The 18,541-nt window shown below is 35.8% G+C and overlaps 1 protein-coding gene across 1 annotated transcript in view; it reads right to left on the bottom strand.

Moving 5' to 3' along the window:
• ERCC6L2 (ERCC excision repair 6 like 2) overlaps window positions 1–18,541 on the bottom strand; it is a 135,280-nt gene that overhangs the window by 72,007 nt on the left and 44,732 nt on the right. The window contains exons 5-9 of the mRNA XM_021677931.2: window positions 6,304–6,465; window positions 5,673–5,880; window positions 2,419–2,559; window positions 1,284–1,397; window positions 241–360 (exon numbers count right to left, since the gene is read on the bottom strand). Of these exons, the coding sequence (XP_021533606.2) occupies window positions 241–360; window positions 1,284–1,397; window positions 2,419–2,559; window positions 5,673–5,880; window positions 6,304–6,465 (745 nt within the window). The remainder of the gene's footprint in view (window positions 1–240; window positions 361–1,283; window positions 1,398–2,418; window positions 2,560–5,672; window positions 5,881–6,303; window positions 6,466–18,541) is intronic.

The following is an 18,541-nucleotide window of genomic DNA, read 5'->3' as shown; positions in this document are numbered from 1 at the left end:
CATCTCATAAATCAGTAAGAAAGTCTGAAGTATATCTGATGTAACCACAAATTGAGAACCTACTGCATGCATGGTTCATTGTAAGCCAGTAAATGCTGATAAGGCTACATCAGTTGTCTTTGGCTACAGTCTCTTCTGAATGACTGGGTATCTGTTCTGATTAGTTATTGTCCCTGTCATACCATTGATAAATATTTTGTATATCACCCTTATGTGTGTGCAGCCTGAAAGAGCACTTACCTTCATTTTCCCACTGTATTTTGGGTCAGAAAGGGTTTCAAAGGCTGCATCTTTGCTTTTCTGCACAAAATCTGGAAACTTGGAAAATACCTGATCACATATCCTTTTGATAAGTGTTTCCTTAGGAGGAAAAGGCAGAAAAAAGGAAATTTCAACGTAACACATTTATACCTATATAAATTGAGACTGTTTATGGAAAAATTCTATTTAGAAGGAATATATACTTTGAAGATATTATCTTCTCTAAGTCAGACTAATAATTCAGAAAATCTTAAAGTGATAATGTTAATCATATATGGCTTTGATGAGTTCTGAGATAATGATAGGACTAATAATTTTATCATTATTCTTTTATAATCTCTAAAGCAAGGAATCAAATACTTCCCAAAGAGCAAACAGTACTATCAAAGAATAATATTAAATGCTTATAAGATTTTAAAATTATATTTGAACAGCTTGAAGACTATAACACAAAAAGAAAATATAAAATCATTATATTAAAAAGCCTTAAAATAATAAATAAATAAATAAGCCTTAAAGATTTTTTTTAATTTACGTTGTGCTCTAGAATAAGATACAATTGAAATGTTCAAAGTAAATGATTGCGTTTATGTCTAAACTTTGAAACTGCTGATTTTTGCCAATTTGGGAAATAGTCCTAATATTTAACATACAGATTACTGTAAGTGAATTTTAATCCAGTAGGTTGGATAAATGGAGTTAGATACATTATTAACAGAATAAGACCGACGCATCAAATATCTTACTTAGTAATTATATCAAAACATGTTAGGAAAACAAATATAGCAACATTACCAGAGGCATAAAAAAGAGTTATTATTTTAACTTAGGCTTCAATTTTCCCTTAAAAAACTTAAGAGCATATACTTCTTTGACACCCAAATTAAAAAATGAGCAAGTCAGTTTCCTCTTAAATTGCATACAAAAATAACTTAAAGATACTTGGCTACGACATTTTATAGCAAATATAAAATCTTTATACCAAACAGCATCACAAAGAAATGTAAAAAGCCAGCTCAAACCTGGTGTTTGGAGGAGCTAGCAGACTGCAGGAGTGCAACATGGTTAGCTACCTTCTGAAGGACTGCAAGGTAACTGAAATACAAGGTTTTCACTGTTTCACCATGTGAATTGGTCTATAACCAGAAAAAGAGAAAATAAAAACAAGCAAGGCTATGTAACTACTGACTTCATAAACTATATCGCTTACACTAATGTTTATCATCTGGTTACCCCTGGCACAATACATTCTGAGAAAATGATGGTCAACTGTTACGTAAAATATCCATGAATCACTTAATGTGGAATCATACTTTTGGTGATGTTTTTAAGAAAAGAGGGGAGAAAGTCCTCATTCCAGAAAGTATCTACCCTCATGATCCACAGTGATAGAGAATGCTGCCATACGAGGTTCCTGGTAATAAAAAATGGCACGGGGGCAGGGTTATACTTCACTGTCCCTTCACTGTCCTCTTGTTTATATTCCAAGGCATCCGAGGAAACTGTGCTATTCTGAAAAAGTGACGCAGTTAAAAACAACAAAATAAATGAGAGATGGAATAAATCTCAATCTAGATAAATATTTATTCGGGGTCCCTCTATGTACATGGATATTTGACAGATAACTTGATAATAAAATAGAGAGGTAAAAAAAAAAAGGGCAGGAAATACAGATAGAAGGTTAAAAAAATACAAACTAATATTTGTTTCTAAATAAAAATAAAATACTCTATTATACCAATATACAATTTCGAATAATTAACACTCTATCAGAATAGTATTTTAAGCCTGCTATCAAAGACTAAGTTTACTATTAAGGGATAAGGAGAAACTTCTGAAAATAAGATGAAGTCCCAAGATGAAGTAGGCTACTTCCCAACAAAAGTTGAAAGGGAGGATATCAAATTGAAGCTACTAGTTTCTGAGAGCTACTGAAAAACCAGTTTATTGAAAAGATATTTGAATATTATATTTTGCTATGATTACTATTTGATATTGTAAAAGACTTTTGGAAAACTATTCCTTTTTATGAACTTACGGCGTCTAAAGTTAAAGAACTGAGGAAAAGTTATTTTATCTGCTCCTTACCTCCAACATTAGAACAGAGAACTATGTAATCAAAAGGAAGATGTGGAGATACCACCCAGAAATGCTTGCCTTATAACAACAATTTCTCCTTTTCCGGCCACTGCTGCAGCTACAAGGCTCAGAAGACTGAAGTATCAAAGTCACATCTTTTGTTTCTAATACCGTTTGATAGACAGCTTTCTGAAAATCTGTCAGAGAACAATACACCATCTGCCAAGATGAAACACAAGGCAATTATTGGTACTTTTTTATAGCAGTAGTAATCATAACACACATCAGATTTTGAAGTCTGTAAGAGTGAAAACTGCTTATAAACTATTTTTCTTTTAGATATATTATTATGACAATTTCTCCCACCCTACCCTAAACTATATAAATAACTTTCTTTTCAAATAAATCTCATAGAGTTTGTTTTTCAATTGAAAGGAATCAAATATGAAAAAAAACAAGTGTTTTCCTTATATATTTCTAAATATATTCTGGGTCTTTTCAGGCTTTCATACTACTAGCCCATCATGCAAATAAATGACTACGGTTTAGGTCAAATAAAAAACTAGATAAGGAGGGGTGCCTGGGTGGCTCAGTCGGTTAAATGTCTGCCTTCGGCTCAGGTCATGATCAGGTCCTGGGGTCCTGGGAGCCCCACATCAGGCTCCCTGCTCAGCCGGAAGTCTGCTTTCCCTCTCCCTTTGCCCCTCTCCCCTGCTTGTGCTCTCTCTCTCAAATGAATAAATAAAATCTGTAAAAAAGAAAAAAACTGGATAAGGAGAAAAGGGAAAACTTTGGAACAACAGTATGAATAGTACTTACTGAATTCCCTGAAAACTTAGAAAAAAATTTAAAACTTTATTATTCTTATTTGTATTATAATTTGTATTTGATATCCTACTATAAATTCCTAAGATTAGTAAAGGTAAGAATTAAGAAAATACACATAAAAGCAACTACAAGTTTCTATTTTATGGCCAAATTAAAAAAAAAAAGAAAATTTGATAAAATCATGCCACTAATAGGTTATGCAGGATATAATTTACCTTATATTTCTAGTAGCACTGGAAGTTGGTAAAAGTCTTCTAGATGTAGTGGTATATAACCAGGGTCATAAAAACCCATAAGATTTTGAAAAATGTGAATAAAAAGGAAAAGCCATCTATTTATAAATATTTATATATCACTACAACAGAATATTATAAAAAAATGACAAATTCTGTTGATTGTTTCTTTTGGTATACAGAAGCTTTTAAGTTTGATGCAGTCTCACTTTTTTTTTTTTTAAAGTTATTTATTTGAGAGAGAGAGAGTGTGGGGGTGGGGGGGTGGTGAGGTGCAGAGGGAGAGGGAGAAAGAGTGTTAAACAGACTCCACACTGAGCACTGAGCCTGACGCAGGGCTCGATCTCACAACCCTGAGATCACGACCTGAGCTGAAACCAAGAGTCAGACGCTTAACCAACTGCACCATGCAGGCGCCCCATAGTCTCACTTCTTTATTTTTGCTTTTGTTGCTTATACTTTTGATGTCATATTCAAAAAATCATCACCAAGACCAGCGTCAAGGAGCTCTTTCCCTGTTTTCTTCTAGGAGTTTTAAAAGATTATGTTTTGTGTTTTAATCTTTAATCTATTTCCAGTTAATTCTTGTGAGAGGTATAAGACAGGAGTCCTACTGCATTCTTTTGCATTTGAATATCCAATTTTCCCACCACCACTTATTGAAAAGAGTATATTCCTTTCTTACTCCCTGAGTATTCTTGGCTCCCTTGACTGTATATGCGTGGGTTTGTTTCTGGGTTCTCTATTCTACTCTACTGATTTACGTATCTGTTTTTATGCCAGTACCATACTGTTTTGATTACTATAGCCTTGTAACATAGTGTGAAATCAGGAAATGTGATGCCTGCCAACTTTGCTGTTTTTTCTCAAGATTGCATTGGCTATTTCAGGATCTACTGTGGTTCCATACAAATTTTAGGAATGTTTGTTCTATTCCTGTAAAAATATGCCATAGGAATTTTGATAGGGATTGCACTGAATCTATACATGGCTTTGGGTAGTATGGATATTTTAACAATATTAATTCTTCCAATCCATGAACATGGGTATCCCTTCCATTTTTTTGTGTCTTCTTCAATTTCTTTCATCAGTTTCTTATAGTTTTCAGCGTATAGGTCTTTCACCTCCTTGGTTAAATTTATTCCTAAGTACCTTAAAACATGTAGTAACATTTACTAAACACTCCTCACATGCCACACACTTCAGAGCAACCATATAAGGCAGACACTGCTATCATCATTCCTATTTAACAGATAAAGAGACCAAGGTTTGGGAGACTTAGCAAATTGCTCAAGGTCACAAAACTCCTAAGTAGGGGAGCCAGGATTCAAGCCTATATTATTTCATTTCAGAGCCCAAGCTCTAAACACTCTGTGCACAATTCTCTCTTCATATATTTATGGTTATTGCTCCTACTGGACAGACAATTAAATAATATACATAAAATTGCACAGAATATTTTAAAAAGTGGGGGTTCATTAAGTATTCCAATTAAACAATACTATTTGCTTTAGAGCAAAAAGTCAATTTCCCCAACTTGTTATCAGTTTATTTTCCTTTCAAATCTATTTTTTTAAAGTAATAATCAACAGGATATCCTAAGTTTAGAGAGTATTTGATAGTATTGCCCGTATATGGGACATTAATTAAGCTTAGTTCATAGTAATTTATAGAACCTTTATTCCATTACCTGAGTTAGAAGAACCACAAGATTAAAAACTATAAAAGAGGACCACTACATTCTTAAACAGTTGACAGAATTTAATTATAACTTTCCTAAAATTCTTCAAATTAAGTTAGTTGTATAACTATAGATAGCATTCTAAAAGAAACAAACCTATGAAACAAAGCTTTTATCACTGTAGTCCTATAGCTGTTATTAAGGTCTCAAAGAATACACTGGGCTATAGATAGTAGGCAAAATATATGAAGGGCAAAATATGAACAGAAAACAAATTAGGGAGAGAGTTCTTTCTTCATTGAGAAAGAATTATACCAAAAGCGTTCTTATAAAATAAGAGAAATGAATTTAATGTATACTAACAATAAATCTGTTAGCTGACCTGTTAGATTGGGCTCAATTAATGCTTTCTGAATTTGCATATAATACTTTTTTTCCACACTCGGTAAACGGCAAAAAAACTATACTCATAAAATACCACAGGAGATAGATTTCCTCTTAAGAAGAATTTTTTTCAGAAAAAAATAAAACATGAGAAATTAATAAATAAATGATGAGAAATTAATAATTTAAACAAATGCAGTTCTTACCCGGTCTTCCTTCTTAGGCAACTGATCCTTGATTAGAGTCTTGGTACGCCTGAGAAACCATCCAGACATCTTCTTTGCAAGCCTTTGCATGGCCTTTCGGCCAGTGGCTAGTTCTCTTTTTGTTGCTGTGTGTCTCTGACCATGTTCTACTGGGTCAGAAAACTGCTTCTTGAAGTGGATCCTACTACCTAAAAGTCCTGGCACAGCCCTTTACAAAAAATTAAAATAATTGTTTATAAAACAATTTAAAAAATATGACAGCTTTATTAAATTATCTAAAAAGAAACACATTGACTTCTTTTGCTTCTAAGAAATATACTAAGTCACTTGTTCATGAATGATAACAATAACAAAATGAAAGAAAAGAGAATGTTTTTTCTTTATGGCATTTCACTAAATAACTATAAGATGACAGAACTGGTGAATAAGTTCAGATATTTACTGCAAGGGCCAAGAGTAATATATAAAGATAGGTATTCATGGGACTCTACTCTGTATACTGTGTTTGAGACAAACACGTCCATAAAGAGACATAATTTTTTTTTTAGAAACTATTAATTAGCAAACAAGGTAACATTAAGTTAAAGAAATATTAAAAATTTTCCAAAACGGAAAAATTATTTTCACTCACCAGTCCATAACACACCACAGTTCTTTCATGTTGTTCTGAAGAATGGTTCCAGTGAGGCCAATGCGGACATTACATTTCAAAGCTTTCATAACTTCTGTTATTCTAGCCTTTGGATTCTTGATTCTATGAGCTTCATCCACAATGACACCTGACCATTCCAAACTACAAAGTGAGAAAAAAAAGGGGGGGCGGGTAAATGTTGAGAAAACTTCTCTTTCTTACTCTGTATAATTTTTAGAGAGCAGCTTTCTCTACCAAAGTTTTAGAGTTTTTTCCCTATTTACTCTTTGATGATTCCATAGGATTCTCAGTTAGTTAAATGGTCCTGGGTTTGGACAACCCATAAAAATAAAATATGTAGGGAGACAAAAGGATAGATTCTGTTTAATGATGGTGGAATTAAAAACTCATTTAAATATCACTAAAATGACAGAAAAGGATTTTTAAAAAGAATAAACTAGTGAAATATAAAAGCAAAACTTGTAATGTCAAGTCTGAATGAAAAATGTCAATATAAACTTATTAATTTAAAAAGTTATATTACATAGCTCTCTCTGCTAAAAAGGTTTAGAATCAATTGTTAACCCAGTAGCAATGAGCACCAATAGTAATCAGACCACTAAAACAAAAACAAAACAAAACAGAGCCCCATGGAGAAATGATTGATTTCAGACATGCAGCAGGGGAAATAGTGAAGAGCCAGAAAACACAGATGTATCCATAGACAAATGAGGGCATGTCCAAAGGACACAAAAGCCAAACTAATTGGAAAATTTGAGCATCATTAAGAATAATGATTATAACTGAATATAAAACACTGAATAAATAACAACCCCAAAATTCTATGAAAAAAATTAATTTAGATCCTTACCTCACACCATAAACAAAAATAAACTAAAAACAGATCATAAACCTAAATATAAGAGCCAAAACTATAAAACTTATAAAACATAGAAAAAAATCTTGTGATTCTGGGTTAGGCATAAATTTCTTAGCTATAACACCAATAAAAAATTTTTGATAAGTTGGACTTTATTAAAAGTTAAAAACTTCTGGGGGCGGAGCAAGATGGCGGAGGAGTAGGAGACCTGGATTTCGTCTCCTCTCAGGAATTCAGCTGGATAGGGATCAAACCATTCTGAACACCTACAAACCCAACAGGAGATCGAAGAAAGGAATAGCAACAACTCTCTGAACAGAAAAGCGACCACTTTCTGGAAGGTAGGACGTGCGGAGAAGTGAATCCGAGGCGATATTCGGGAGGATAGACGGCGGGGGAGGGGCCTCCGTCGGCCGCTTCTGGCAAGTGATAGAGCCGCGGAGCACAAAATCGGAACTTTTAAAAGTCTGCTCCGCTGAGGGACGTCACTCTGGTGGCTAAGCAGGGGGTGGAACCTTCCAGGACAGTGTGGTCTCAGGACCCTCGGGGTCACAGAAAGACCAGGGGTGCCTGAGTGTGGCAGAGCTCCCAGGTAACGGAGCAGGGAAGCCGGCTGCAGAGGCGGAGCCCAGGCGCGGGCTCTCAGCTCAGGGTTGCAATAAACTGTGATCCGCGGCACAGTCAGGCCCCTCCTCCTCCAGCAGGGACCCAACAAGCGGCAGATCCGAGGAGACTCACCTTCCTCCCCCGGGAGGAGCCGCGCGGGAGTGCACCGCAGGGATCTGCTGGGTTTGGAGACTCCACCCGGGGTCGGGTGCCAGAGATAGAAACGCGTGGTCACAGGCCGGGTGAGCACGGAGTGCGGCCGAAGACCGGGGAGACGGGAGTGACTGACGGCTTTTCTCTGGGGGCTCACTGAGAAGCGGGGCCCCGAGTTCTCGGCTCCTCCGCGGCGGAGATTGGGAGGCCGCCATTTTCACTCTCCGCCTCCAAAGCTGTACGGAAAGCTCGCAGGGAACAAAAGCCCCGGAGAGCAAACCCGAGCAGATTACTTAGCCGGGAGGGGGCAAGGGCGGGGCAATTCCGCCTCCGGCAGAGACATTTGGAAACCACGGCAACAGGCCCCTCCCCAGAAGATCAGCGAGAACAGCCAGCCAAGACCAAGTTTACCGATCAATGAGAATGGCAGAACTCCAGCGCTAGGGGAATACTGCACATAGAATTCATGGCTTTTTTACCATGATTCTTTAGTCTTTCAAAGTTAATTTTTTTTTTAACTGTCTTTTTTTTTTCTTTTTGAATTTTTCTTTTTCCCTTTTTCAACCAACATCTTATCAATCCCCTTTTTAAAAAAAAATTTTTATTTTTCATTTTTAGAGTCATATTCTATCCCTTCATAGTAGTTACCCGTATTTTTGGCTTATATATATAAGTTGTTCTCTCCTTAAAATTTTGAGATAGTTTCTTCTAACAGATCAAAATATACCCTAAATCTCTAGTATATGGTGCTTTCTATTCCCCTGACTGATCACATCCTCTCTTTTTTTTTTTTAAATCCTCTTCTTTCTTTTTTCAAACAACTTCTTATCAATTCCTTTTATAAAATTTTTTATAATTTCCATCTTTACAGTCATATTCCATCCCTTCATCATATCAACCCTTATTTTTGTACATATATAAGTTTTTCTTTCTTTAAAATTTTGGGAGGGACTTTCTTCTAAAAGACCAAAATACACCCCAAATCTAGTGTGTGGCACTGATCTATATACCAGCCTGATCATTTTTGATCACATTCTGTTTTTTTTGTTGTTGTTGTTTTGTTTTGTTTGTTTTTGTTTTTATCTTTATCTTTTTCTTTTTCTTTTTTTTCTTTCTCTTTTTTCTCTCTTTCCCTTTCTTTTCCCACTGCTTCAGGTCATTTCTGATTTGTTTAGAGTATATTTTCTGGGGACGTTGTTACTCTGCTAGCATTTTGTTCTCTCATTAATCTATTCTCCTCTGCACAAAATGACAAGATGGAAAAAATCACCTCAACAAAAAGAACAAGAGGTAGTACCGACTGCCAGGGACCTACTCAATACGGACATTAGTACAATGTCAGATCTAGAGTTCAGAATCATCACTTTAAGATACTAGATGGGCTTGAAAAAAATATGGAAGTTATTAGAGAAACCCTTTCTGGAGAAGTAAAAGAACTAAAATCCAACCAAGTAGAAATCAAAAAGGCTATTAATGAGGTGCAATCAAAAATGGGAGCGCTAACTGCTAGAATAAATGAGGCAGAAGAGAGAATCAGTAATATAGAAGATGAAATGATGGAAAATAAAGAAGCTGAGAAAAAGAGAGATAAACAACGACTGGATCACGAGGGCAGAATTCGAGAGATAAGCGATACCATAAGACGAAACAACATTAGAATAATTGGGATCCCAGAAGAAGAAGAAAGAGAGAGAGGGGCAGAAGGTATAATGGAGCAAATTATAGCAGAGAACTTCCCGAATTTGGGGAAGGAAACAGGCATGAAAATCCAGGAAGCACAGAGAACCCCTCTCAAAATCAATAAAAATAGGTCAACACCCCGACATCTAATAGTAAAACTTACGAGTCTCATAGACAAAGAGAAAATCCTGAAAGCAGCTCGGGAGAAGAGATATGTAACCTACAAGGGTAGAAACATTAGATTGGCAACAGACCTATCCACAGAGACCTGGCAGGCCAGAAAGGACTGGCAGGATATATTCAGAGCACTAAACGAGAAAAATATGCAGCCAAGAATACTATATCCAGCTAGGCTGTCATTGAAAATTGAAGGAGAGATAAAAAGCTTCCAGGACAAACAAAAACTAAAGGAATTTGCAAACACAAAACCAGCCCTACAAGAAATCTTGAAAGGGGTCCTCTAAGCAAAGAGAGAGCCTAAAAGCAACATAGACCAGAAAGGAACACAGACAATATACGGTAACAGTCACCTTACAGGCAATACAATGGCACTAAATTCCTATCTTTCAATAGTTACCCTGAATGTAAATGGGCTAAATGCCCCAATCAAAAGACACAGGCTATCAGACTGGATTAAAAAACAAGACCCATCGATATGCTGTCTGCAAGAGACTCATTTTAGAACCAAAGACACCCCCAGATTGAAAGTGAGGGGGTGGGAAACCATTTACCATGCTAATGGACACCAAAAGAAAGCTGGGCTGGCAATTCTTATATCAGACAAATTAGATTTTAAACCAAAGACTGTAATAAGAGATGAGGAAGGACATTATATCCTACTTAAAGGATCTATCCAACAAGAAGATCTAACAATTGTAAATATCTATGCCCCTAACATGGGAGCAGCCAATTATATAAGACAATTAATAACAAAAGCAAAGAAACACATCGACAACAATACAATAATAGTGGGGGACTTTAATACCCCCCTCACTGAAATGGACAGATCATCTAAGCAAAAGATCAACAAGGAAATAAAGACTTTAAATGACACACTGGACCAAATGGACTTCACAGACATATTCAGAACATTCCACCCCAAAGCAACGGAATACACATTCTTCTCTAGTGCCCATGGAACATTCTCCAGAATAGATCACATCCTAGGTCATAAATCAGGTCTCAACCGGTACCAAAAGATTGGGATCATTCCCTGCCTATTTTCAGACCAAAATGCTTTGAAACTAGAACTCAATCACAAGAGGAAAGTCAGAAAGAACTCAAATACATGGAGGCTAAAGAGCATCCTACTGAAGAATGAATGGGTCAACCAGGAAATTAAAGAAGAATTAAAAAAATACATGGAAACCAATGAAAATGAAAACACAACTATTCAAAATCTTTGGGATGCAGCAAAGGCAGTCCTAAGAGGAAAGTATATAGCAATACAAGCCTTTCTCAAGAAACAAGAAAGGTCTCAAGTACACAACCTAACCCTACACCTAAAGGAGCTGGAGAAAGAACAGCAAATAAAGCCTAAACCCAGCAGGAGAAGAGAAATAATAAAGATCAGAGCAGAAATCAATGAAATAGAAATTAAAAGAACAGTAGAACAGATCAACGAAACTAGGAGCTGGTTCTTTGAAAGAATTAACAAGATTGATAAACCCCTGGACAGACTTATCAAAAAGAAGAGAGAAATGACCCAAATCAACAAAATCATGAATGAAAGAGGAGAGATCACAACCAACACCAAAGAAATACAAACAATTATAAGAACATATTATGAGCAACTCTATGCCAGCAAATTAGATAACCTGGAAGAAATGGAGGCATTCCTAGAGATGTATCAACTACCAAAACTGAACCAGGATGAAATAGAAAACCTGAACAGACCTATAACCACTAAGGAAATTGAAGCAGTCATCAAAAATCTCCCAAAAAACAAAAGCCCAGGGCCAGATGGCTTCCCAGGGGAATTCTACCAAACATTTCAAGAAGAATTAATACCTATTCTTCTGAAACTGTTCCAAAAAATAGAAATGGAAGGAAAACTTCCAAACTCATTTTATGAGGCCAGCATTACCTTGATCCCCAAACCAGACAAAGACCCCATCAAAAAGGACAATTACAGACCAATATCCCTGATGAACATGGATGCAAAAATTCTCACCAAAATACTAGCCAATAGGATCCAACAGTACATTAAAAGGATTATTCACCATGACCACGTGGGATTTATCCCTGGGCTGCAAGGTTGGTTCAACATCCGCAAATCAATCAATGTGATACAATACATTAACAAAAGAAAGAACAAGAATCATATGATCCTCTCAATAGATGCAGAAAAAGCTTTTGACAAAGTACAGCATCCTTTCTTGATCAAAACTCTTCAGAGTATAGGGATCGAGGGTACATACCTCAATATCATAAAAGCCATCTATGAAAAACCTACAGCGAATATCATTCTCAATGGGGAAAAACTGAGAGCTTTCCCCCTAAGGTCAGGAACGCGGCAGGGATGTCCACTATCCCCACTGCTATTCAACATAGTATTGGAAGTCCTAGCCACAGCAATCAGACAACAAAAAGAAATCAAAGGCATCCAAATTGGCAAGGAAGAAGTCAAACTCTCACTCTTTGCAGATGATATGATACTTTATGTGGAAAACCCAAAAGACTCCACCCCAAAACTGCTAGAACTCATACAGGAATTCAGTAAAGTGGCAGGATATAAAATCAATGCACAGAAGTCAGTGGCATTCCTATACACCAACAACAAGACAGAAGAAAGAGAAATGAAGGAGTCGATCCCATTTACAATTGCACCCAAAACCATAAGATACCTAGGAATAAATCTAACCAAAGAGACAAAGGATCTTTACTCAGAAAACTATAAAATATTCATGAAAGAAATTGAGGAAGACACAAAGAAATGGAAAGATGTTCCATGCTCATGGATTGGAAGAACAAATATTGTGAAGATGTCAATGCTACCTAGAGCAATCTACACATTCAATGCAATCCCCATCAAAATACCATCCACTTTTTTCAAAGAAATGGAACAAATAATCCTAAAATTTGTATGGAACCAGAAAAGACCCCGCATAGCCAGAGGAATGTTGAAAAAGAAAAGCAAAGCCGGTGGTATCACAATTCTGGACTTCCAGCTCTATTACAAAGCTGTCATCATCAAGACAGCATGGTACTGGCACAAAAACAGACACATAGATCAATGGAACAGAATAGAGAGCCCAGAAATGGACCCTCAACTCTATGGTCAACTCATCTTTGACAAAGCAGGAAAGAATGTCCAATGGAACAAAGACAGTCTCTTCAACAAATGGTGTTGGGAAAATTGGATAGCCACATGCAGAAGAATGAAACTGGACCATTTCCTTACACCACACACAAAAATAGACTCCAAATGGTTGAAAGACCTCAATGTGAGACAGGAGTCTATCAACATCCTAAAGGAGAACACAGGCAGCAACCTCTTTGACCTCAGCCGAAGCAACTTCTTCCTAGAAACATCGCCAAAGGCAAGGGAAGCAAGGGCAAGAATGAACTATTGGGACTTCATCAAGATAAAAAGCTTTTGCAAAGCAAAGGAAACAGTCAACAAAACCAAAAGACAACCGACAGAATGGAGAAGATATTTGCAAATGACATATCAGATAAAGGGCTAGTATCCAAAATCTATAAAGAACTCATCAAACTCAACACCCAAAGAACAAAGAATCCAATCAAGAGATGGGCAGAAGACATGAACAGATATTTTTCCAAAGAAGACATCCAAATGGCCAACAGACACATGAAAAAGTGCTCAATATCGCTCGGCATCAGGGAAATCCAAATCAAAACCTCAATGAGATACCACCTCACACCAGTCAGAATGGCTAAAATTAACAAGTCAGGAAACGACAGGTAATGGCGGGGATGCGGAGAAAGGGGAACCCTCCTACACTGTTGGTGGGAATGCAAGCTGGTGCAGCCACTCTGGAAAACTGTATGGAGGTTTCTCAAAAAGTTGAAAATAGAGCTACGCTATGACCCAGCAATTGCACTAGTGGGTATTTACCCCAAAGATACAAAAGTAGGGATCCGAAGGGGTACGTGCACCCCGATGTTTATAGCAGCAATGTCCACAATAGCCAAACTGTGGAAAGAGCCAAGATGTCCATCGACAGATGAATGGATAAAGAAGATGTGGTATGGGGGCGCCTGGGTGGCTCAGTCGGTTAAGCGACTGCCTTCAGCTCAGGTCATGATCCTGGAGTCCCTGGATCGAGTCCCGCATCAGGCTCCCTGCTCAGCGGGGGGTCTGCTTCTCCCTCTGACCCTCCCCCCTCTCATGTGCTCTCTCTCATTCTCTCTCTCTGAAATAAATAAATAAAATCTTAAAAAAAAAAAAAAAAAAAAATTTAAGAAGATGTGGTATGTATATACAATGGAATATTATGCAGCCATCAAAAGGAATGAGATCTTGCCATTTGCAACGACGTGGATGGAACTGGAAGGTATTATGTTGAGTGAAATAAGTCAAACAGAGAAAGACATGTATCATATGATCTCACTGATATGAGGAATTCTTAATTGTAGGAAACAAACTGAGGGTTGCTGGAGTGGGGGGTGGGGTGGGAGGGATGGGGTGACTGGGTGATAGACACTGGGGAGGGTATGTGCTCTGGTAAGCACTGTGAATTGTGCAAGACTGTTGAATCTCAGATCTGTACCTCTGAAACAAATAATGCAATATATGTTAAGAAAAAAAAAAAGAAGAAGAAGAAGGTAGCGGGAGGGGAAGAATGAAGTGGGGGAAATCGGAGGGGGAGACGAACCATGAGAGACGATGGACTCTGAAAAACAAACAGGGTTCTAGAGGGGAGGGGGGTGGGAGGATGGGTTAGCCTAGTGGTGGGTATTGAGGAGGGCACATTCTGCATGGAGCACTGGGTGTTATGCACAAACAATGAATCATGGAACACTTCATCTAAAACTAATGATGTAATGTATGGGGATTAACATAAGAATAAAATAAATTAAAAAAAATTAAAAAAAAAAAAAAGTTAAAAACTTCTGCTTTTCCAAAGAAACCATAGGAAAATGAAAGACATGCTACAGACTGGGAAAAAACATTTGCAAATCATAATCTGGTAAAGAGCTTATACACAGAATATATAAAGACTTACTGCAACTCAACACAAGCTAAAACAATCCAATTTAAAAGATGAGTAAAGTATTTTCACAGACATTTAACCAAAGAAGATATATAAAGGACAAATAAGTACATAAAAGATTCTCAACATCTTTAGTCATTAGAAAAATGCAAATTAAAACCACAAGATACTGCTACAAACCCATCTGAATGGCTATAATCAAAAAAAGATTGACAATATCAAGTGTTGACAAGGATATGGGGAAACGAATCCTCATACACCGTTTTGGGGAAAGTGTAGTTACTTTTTTGTGTGTGTGCAGCTACTTTTCTAAAACAATTTGGCAGTTTCTTAAAAAATTAAATTTCTCCTAACACCCAGCAATTCCATTCCTAAGTATCTGTCCAAAAAAAAAAAAATTTACATCCACACAAAGACTCGTACATAAATATTCACAGCAGCATTATTCATGACAGCCAAAAACTGGAAACAATCCAAATGCCCATGCATGATGAATGGATAAACAAAATGAGATATATACATATAATAGTATGTTAAGCAATAAAAAGCAACAAACTATTGAAACATGCTACAACATGATGGACCTCAAAATCAAACACAAAAGACTACATAGTGAATGATTCCATTTACATCAAATTTCCAGAAAAGGCAAATCTATAGAGACTGAAAGTAGACAGCACTGCTTGAAACTGGAGATGGGACCAGTGATTGACTCGAAGCAAAAAAACTTTTTGAGGTGATAGAAATGTTTTAAAACTGGATTGTGGTGATAATCACAACTTCATAAATTTACTAAAAATCATTCTCTACTTAGAATGGGTATATTCAATGGTATGTCAAATCCACTTCATTAATCCATTAATCCATAGTGACACTCAGAAAAGGGGAAGATGGGAGGAAAACTTTGCTATCATTGTAGATGACCATTACACCAACCTCTTAGTCTGAAAGTTGGCCGAAGAATCAAGCACTTGCCTTCCTTTTTTAGTTGATATTATAATTAATTCCTAATTAAAGGAGAATGCCAGTTAATAAGTGTAGAAGAAATGATAAATTCAGGAAAACATTATTTTGTAAAACCCAGTAAAATATCTGATTGAGCCAAGAATAATTTTTGTATGCTAATACCACTAAGCAAAAGGACTGAAGGATCAGAATATTCAAATAGTGGCAAAGTACCACCCCACAATTGTAAAGGGAGAAACATAACTTTATAATCTCTGATGACCACTTCTTTAGCCTGTAGGACAAACTTGGCATCATTAATAGTGAAACAACCTGACATTAATATCTCCTGAAGTAATGTAATATGAAGCCCACAGCCTCACTTATGAAGTATTTTTATCAAAAATATTTAACCTGAATCTCAACCTTAGACCAAAATCAGCTTATAGAAATACAGATGTAAAGGAATACACAATTCCTTGAGAAAGTAAATAGACAAATCTAATATTTGAGACATCCTAAAAGACAACTGGCCTGATCCCCTCAAAATATCATATAATAAAAAAGTAAGTTGGGGGAATGTCCCAGATTAGAAGAGACTAAATAGACTTAATCAACAAATCCATCATTTGAACATTTATTGGATCCTGCTTTGCAAATACTGGATATTAACAATATTTTGAAGATAAGTAAGGAAATTTTAATTGCTGTTAATTTTCTTAAGTGTGACAATGATAATGTGGTATGAGAAAAAATATAATTAGTTTTAGGAAATCTATTCTAAATATTTTGGGATTATACTGTCATGTTATTTACCGTTTACTGAAATGACTTAATACCACCACTGTACATAGACATAGACACACATATATTAACATATTTTGCCAACATTTGAATACACACACACACACAGAACTGGTGAGTATAGGTGGTAAGTATATAGATGTTCATATACTGTTACTTCAATATTTCTACAGGTTTGATAATTTCTTAATATAAAGTTGAAAAAGAACAAAAGAACCAAGAGAAAGAGGAAAAAATGACCACAAAATTGTAAAGGCTGGGAAGAAAATGAACAAGATGACTTACAAAAGCAGAGAAAGCAGAAGCCTATGCCAGTGGTGGTCTTCAAAAGTTAGGAATTGGTGGTACCAGATGCCTCTGGAAGTTGGAGTTATACAAATGTTCACGTCTAAGAAGCAACTGGATCTCCTGGCTAGTAGTTCCTACTCCATAAAATAGTCCAGCCAGGTCACCCTCAACTAAGCAAAAGAAGGACAAAATCTAAGACGAAATCAGCGGGTGTGCTGAAAACTAAAAAAATTAAAAATTAAAAAAATTAAAAGTTGCAGCATAAAAATTTTCTTTAGAGATACAGAGGTAAAAGTAGAAAGAGAAGTAAAAGAATTGAAGATGGCTGTGTCTGAAGAACAGGTAATAGAGGTGGCAGGAAGGAGTGAATTGCAGTTTTTCATATTTGGATCTCTAAATAATATACATATATAACTGATAAAAATGAAGCAAAACATAAAAATAATAACAAAAAGAGATATAGCTCACATATAGTGTGTTTACTCTGGATTATCTATGATCAATGTTTAATTCTATCAGAGTGCTATTCTCACAAAAATTACTTAATATTTGAGCAAACTTGTTGAATCACTATGTTGTACACCTGAAACTAATATAACATGTATGTCAACTTTACTTCAATAAAAAAATAAAATACCAGATTGCAGCAACTCTAAAACAGAATTACTTAATATTTACTCAAATGAAATCTAAATTATTTTGAACATTTGTCAAAATAAAGCCATTTGAACAAATAACAGAAAGCTACATATAACAAACACTGTGACATTTAATTTTTCAATTTTACACAGAAATCTGGGACACATACCGACAAAATTCCACTTCAGAATTCTTATTTAATATTTTTAACAATCACAGAAAATAACTACTTAACAAACATATATTCAGCAAGTATTATGTGCTAGAGGTGTAATAAGCACTGAAATACAGAAATTATCCTACACCAAACTCCTCACAGTCTAAAGGGGCAGACAATTAAAAATTAAAATATGATTGATACTATGATGAACAAATATCGTACTATATTTATGTAAGTGCAGAACATCTTCTGGGGTCATATAATATATTAAATAAAAGCCCAAGTTCTGGAGTTAGTTGGTCAAAGTTTAAATTTCATGTCTACCAATGACTTAGCTGTTGTAGGCTTTGGTGAGTTACTTAACTTCTCCATACCTCAGATTACTCCCATCTTTCTGATAGCATCCATGAAACAGGAGCAGGCTATCATTAGCTTCTAAGTGAGGTAAAATCAATCTTAGAGCTGACAAAAATGGAAATCCACCTTACTAATAATTATATTAAATGTAAATGGACTAACTACTCCAAATAAGAGGCAGGTTATCAGAATGGATAAAAAAGCAAGACCTATCATTAACCACAAAGGTTCACTTTAAATATAAAGAACCAATATATTCAAATAGAAAGAGAAAATGATAAACATGCAGTAAGTATAAGAAGACTGTATTGTCTATATTGATATCAGATAAAACTTTAAGATATAAAAAGGAACATTTTTTAAGATAAAAGGATTAATTCATAAGAAAAAAAATACTAATCTTAAATGTGTGTGTACCCAATAAGAGCTTCAAAATATATGAACTGAAAGCTGACAGAACTCAAAGGAATTTAAAAATATACAAGTATAATTGAAGATTACATTTTTCTCTCAGAAATTATAAAACAACAGAAAATTAGTAAAGAC

This window comes from Neomonachus schauinslandi, chromosome 13, assembly GCF_002201575.2.
Source record: "Neomonachus schauinslandi chromosome 13, ASM220157v2, whole genome shotgun sequence".
Lineage (NCBI taxonomy): Eukaryota > Metazoa > Chordata > Mammalia > Carnivora > Phocidae > Neomonachus > Neomonachus schauinslandi.
The sequence above is the reverse complement of the archived record's forward strand: the minus strand, read 5'-3'. Positions and strand labels throughout refer to the sequence as shown.